The following is a 5,125-nucleotide window of genomic DNA, read 5'->3' on the forward strand; positions in this document are numbered from 1 at the left end:
TGTTTATTTTCGGTAAGCTTTATAACAAAATTTATGGCTTTAATCAAAATATCGCTTCTTGCTGTCACTAAATTCCAACTTATTCTTTTAAATGCAACACACAAATGATATAGGGGATCATATCATGTTGGGTGCACGGGGTAGCGAGAATATGATTTCTGCATTCGCATGTATTTAGGCAGCAGTGCCGAGCTAAAGCTTCCTCTTATTTGTTGTCTAATATGGCTGTTGCTTGACATTAATTGCCATGTGTTTGTGACGGCAAGAAGGCAGTCAAGCAGATATTGAATAAAGCATAAACTGTTCATTGGGTGAAGCTTAGAGTGGACAACTTCCCGAAGCCTCCCCTAAAAGTTCATGCAGTCAGTTAGCAAAAAGTTCAAAGAGGTGCGGCGGCATCTCTCTCTCTCACTCTCTACGGGGGAAAATGCGATTCACCTCTAGTACGAGGCAGAGTGGTCTATGACAAGCCAGGTCAGGGCCACTAAGTCGCCATGGCGGCTAATTACGTGCTTGTTATGGGCAAGCATTTTGTAAAGAACTATCATGTAGTAGAAAAGGAGAAAATGGATGGATGGATGGATGAAAAACTTTATTAGGGTCCTTTAGGGCGCGCCCTAGCGCGCAGCGGGCCGCTCCCACGTCGGGACAGAGAGGCCGAGCCTCTCCGCTGCGTCGCGGGCCCGTTGGACAGCCCATAACTGGTCCTCGAGGTTGGGGCTGTGTAGGACAGCATCCCAGCGGGAAGAAGTGTTACTTTCATCACTGCGTAACGCGGGGCATCGCCAGAGCATGTGAGGTAAGTTCGCCAAGTCATTGCATAGTGCACATGCATTTGTCGTCTGAATTTCGGGGTACATCTTGTGAAGAAGTAGGGGGTTTGGGTATGCCCCCGTCTGTAGAAGCCTTAGTGTCAATGCCTGAGGTCTATTGAGTTTGCAATGTGGGAGGGGGTAGATCCTCCGAGCCAAGTAAAAGTGCTTGGTAATTTCGGTGTACGAGGAAGGAGAGTCCCGAGTGTCAGTACCCCCGGCGTCACGCTGCCCGGTAGCTACGCGGTTGATGATCCCTCGCGCAGCTCCGTGTGCCGACTCGTTGAGGTTGGGCGGGGCACCCTCGATCTGTCCCATGTGAGCTGGAAACCAGATCAATGTGTGTGGCTTGATTTCTGTGCTTCCTAATATCCCTAGGGCCAGCTCGGATATGGTTCCTTTGGCAAAGGCCCTAACAGCTGATATGGAGTCACTGTAGATTGATGTCCTCTTGTTGTCCAATAAGGCCAACGCTATTGCAGCCTGCTCTGCGATTTCAGAGGACGTCGTCCGAATCGAGATAGCGTTCGTTATTTGGCTTTCATGATTTACGCTAACTACAGCGAAGGCCTGTCCGTCGGCGTAGCGCGCTGCGTCTACGAAACTGTTCTGCGAAGCCCTTTCACGAGCCTTTTCCAGGAGAGCCTTCGCGCGCGCCCGACGTCTTCCCACGTTGTGTTCTGGATGGACGTTTCGTGGGATAGGCGCGACAGTGATGCGGTACCGCTGCTCTCGAGGGATGCTGCAGAACTTTGTTTTGATTACTCTGGAAGGAACGCCCAGCTCCTGTAAGATGTGCCTTCCAGCTTGTGTGGTAGATAGCCTGATGAACTGGGCCCTCTCCTGTGCTTCCGCTATTTCCTCTAGCGTGTTATGCATGCCAAGTTGAAGTAAGCGTTCCGTGGGAGTGTATACGGGGAGGCCGAGAGCTCTCTTGATTGCTTTCCTGATTAATGCATTGAGTTTATCCCTTTCCGATCTTTGCCAGTTGTGCATGGCCGCGACGTAAGTGAAATGACACATTACGAACGCATGTACCAATCTCACGAGGTTATCTTCTCCGAGGCCTTGCTGCCGGTTGGCCACTCTTCTGATTAGTCTGATGGCATTGTCCGTCTTCTTAGTGAGTCGCAGCACTGTCTGGTTGTTTGAACCACTCGACTCTACCATCATGCCGAGAATCCGGATAGCATCCACCCTCGGAATATAGCCTCCGTCTTTTGTGCGCAGTTTTATGTCGCATTCGGCCAGTGGCTTCCATCCCTTTGGTTTCGGGCCTCTGCGCTTGGGTCGATAAAGTAGCAGTTCCGACTTGTGCGGTGAACACCGAAGGCCCGTGGATTCAAGGTATCTCTCGGTAGCATCAACCGCCTCTTGCAGGGCCGTCTCTACCTGTCCGTCACTACCTCCAGTACACCAGATGGTAACGTCGTCTGCGTATATGGTATGACTGATACCGTCAATAGCAGAGAGTGTCCGGGATAGACCGATCATGACTAGGTTAAAGAGGGTTGGGGATATGACTGACCCTTGTGGCGTCCCTTTAGACCCCAGCTTAATCATGTCTGAAGTCAGGTCCCCGATCTTAAGGGTGGCTTCTCTGTCTGACAGGAAAGATCTCGTATAGGAATGAAAGTGCTTCCCCAGGTTTAGGCTCGAGATTGTGTTTAAAACGCACGAGTGAAGAATGTTATCAAATGCCTTTTCGAGATCTAGACCTAGTATGGCTCTCGTGTCCCGCGTATTACAGTCAATAATGTGATGTTTGATGAGCTTCATCGCGTCCTGCGTCGAGAGTCCGACCCTGAAGCCGATCATGTTGTGTGGGTAAATGTCGTGGTCCTCCAGGTAGCGTGAAAGCCTGTTTAGGATTGCGTGCTCAGCAACTTTCCCCACGCACGATGTGAGCGAAATTGGGCGGAGGTTATCGAGGCTGGGCGGCTTGCCTGGCTTGGGGATGAGAATGGTGTTGGCAGATTTCCACATTCCCGGGACTTTACCATTGCTCCACGCTTGGTTAATGATGTTCTTAGGTATTCGATGGACTTCTCGTCCAGATTCCGTAGAGCTTTGTTTGTGATCTTGTCCGGACCCGGAGCCGATCTGCCGTTGAGGGCGTGGAGCGCCTGCCTGATCTCCTCAATCCCGAATTCTGCGTCGAGCTCGGGGTTCTCGGAGCCTTCGTAGTCAGGGGAAGGTGGTGTAGGGCACGATGCGACTGATAGGTACTTCTGTACGAGTTTCGATAAAATTTCCTTGCTCGAATATTCTCGCTTGGCTGTGTGTAGGGTGCGCGCCAGTGTGTTGCGTTGGTTGGTTCTAGTGTTCGTCTCGTCGAGGAGATGCTTTAGGAGGTTCCAGGTGCCACCGTTGCGCATCTGCCCGTCGATCGAGTTGCACACCTCATCCCATTGCTGTTTACAGAGGGCCCTGCAGTGTTCCTCTATAGTTCGGTTGATTTCCGATATCCTTTTTCTGAGCCTGCGGTTGAGCCGTTGTCCTTTCCACCTGGCGAGGAGGGATTGCTTGGCCTCCAATAGGTGAGCGAGACGGCTGTCCATCTTTTCCACCGGGAGGTCGGTACAAACCTCTTTGGTGGTAGCTTTGATGTCGTGTCTAACCTGTGCAACCCATTGTTCGAGGCTAGGCTTGTCCTCACTCTCCATTCGCTCTTCCCTTATTTTGCGAAATTTGTCCCAGCCACGGATAAATAACGAATTTCAAAGAAAGTACAGATAAGAAACTGAATACGTCGTTCTGTTCTTGAAACGCAAAACACATATGCTCTGGTTTATTCCAAACAGTAATATTCGAGCTACTGCAGAAGAAGACAGCTTTATATGTCAATTGTGTGTATGTATATATATATACACACATTCTTATTAGCATTTTATGCTATTTTATAGTATTATGAACAGCTATTCCGCGTGTTTATAACGATTCTAAGAAAGCCTGGCGGCAGCTGTGACATTTAATAGGCAGATAAAAGAGGTGAGGGGCCGTTTGTTTTCATATAGATATTACGATTCGCAAGCGTACTGCGCCCTGATCACACCACATGTGTTTAAAACGTTGGGAATATTCAGGAAAGCATTTAGGCATGCCGCAATGTTTTAATTGCATTCCTGAGCAACGAAGCAGCTGCATCTAGATAAATATAACAATATGCATTTACTTTATCAGCCGTCAAATATATTAAACTACCATTAGCAATGAAATATACAATAAATAGGGGATCATATCTGATGTCTTTATTCCCGTGCATATAGTCCTGTTGCTCGGCTTCGGTTGACGATCAGCTGCAGAATTGCAATCACTGCTTCATGTCAAGCCTACGACGAGGACACACTTTTGTAAACAAAGAGATAGCACTCACCGGGCCAGACAGCTGCCGACGTCAGGTCCAGGAGCGCCTGTTACAGTCGCAACTCTGTCTCGTACTAAACAAGATGGCTTCACACATTCTGGACTACGGAGCGTTCTTTTCTCTAACGGGGGCCAGCCTAGCCGTGGGATGCTACTTCTCCTTCCGCAAGACCGCCACGCGTGGTAGAAGCACGGATGAAGCCTTCCTTGGGAGCAAGGCATTGGCCAAGTTTCCGCTGGCTGCATCCTACCTTGCCACTGCGGCCTCGGCGGTAGGCGTCATTGGCTTGCCAGCGCACATTTACGCCTACGGTTTCCACCTGGGCTGGCTTATTGTGCCCCACCTTATTTTGCTCCCATTTGCTACCAGCGTCGTGATCCCCGTCTTGTATCAGCTGAACGTTACATCCGTCTTTCAGGTTAGGTGAAACTATTTCTACTTCTTCACTACTGGCTTTGAGGGCTTTGCTTTCGCACGATGTGGTTATTTAGAACTTTAGAGCGTAATTTAATACCCTTGCATAGTTTTGTGAGCTTGCATGTGGCATCTATGTTATTGGAAATAATTATGCGTTCCACGTCTACGATAAAACGGTAGGAACAGCAGGCCGTCATATATGAACAGGTCTGCCTTTTTTGGACCAACTAAGGACGGTGAATGTTATGGTTCTTTTTCTTTTTACTTGGAACACATTTAATAACGACATAGGAAATTTACTCGAATCACGTTAGTGTGGAATAATTGTCTGCCTAGGCAGAAAACATTTCGTAGAACGAAAGAAAATGACATAGTAATTATGTTCATTTATATGATAAATTTTACAGCACATGTGTACACAAAAAAGCTGGCGAAAACCTTTATAAAAGTCTAATATTGAGTTTATGCATTTCCATATGCTATATATATCTAACTACCGCAAAATTATTCATTCATTAAACATAATAGC

General features: G+C 48.2%; 1 protein-coding gene across 1 annotated transcript; it reads left to right on the plus strand.

The window, feature by feature from the left end:
• The first annotated feature begins 4,261 nt into the window (after positions 1 to 4,261).
• Positions 4,262 to 4,606, plus strand: LOC139050359 (sodium-coupled monocarboxylate transporter 1-like). The gene has a single exon (XM_070526600.1). The coding sequence runs from the start codon at positions 4,262 to 4,264 to the stop codon at positions 4,604 to 4,606; it is 345 nt and encodes a 114-aa protein (XP_070382701.1).
• The last annotated feature ends 519 nt before the right edge of the window (positions 4,607 to 5,125 follow it).

The sequence above is a fragment of the Dermacentor albipictus genome, chromosome 10 (assembly GCF_038994185.2).
Source record: "Dermacentor albipictus isolate Rhodes 1998 colony chromosome 10, USDA_Dalb.pri_finalv2, whole genome shotgun sequence".
Taxonomy (NCBI): domain Eukaryota; kingdom Metazoa; phylum Arthropoda; class Arachnida; order Ixodida; family Ixodidae; genus Dermacentor; species Dermacentor albipictus.

Bases quoted from the DNA above. Each gene is read 5' to 3' on its own strand.
- LOC139050359 (XM_070526600.1), top strand. From the start codon at position 4,262: ATGGCTTCACACATTCTGGACTACGGAGCGTTCTTTTCTCTAACGGGG.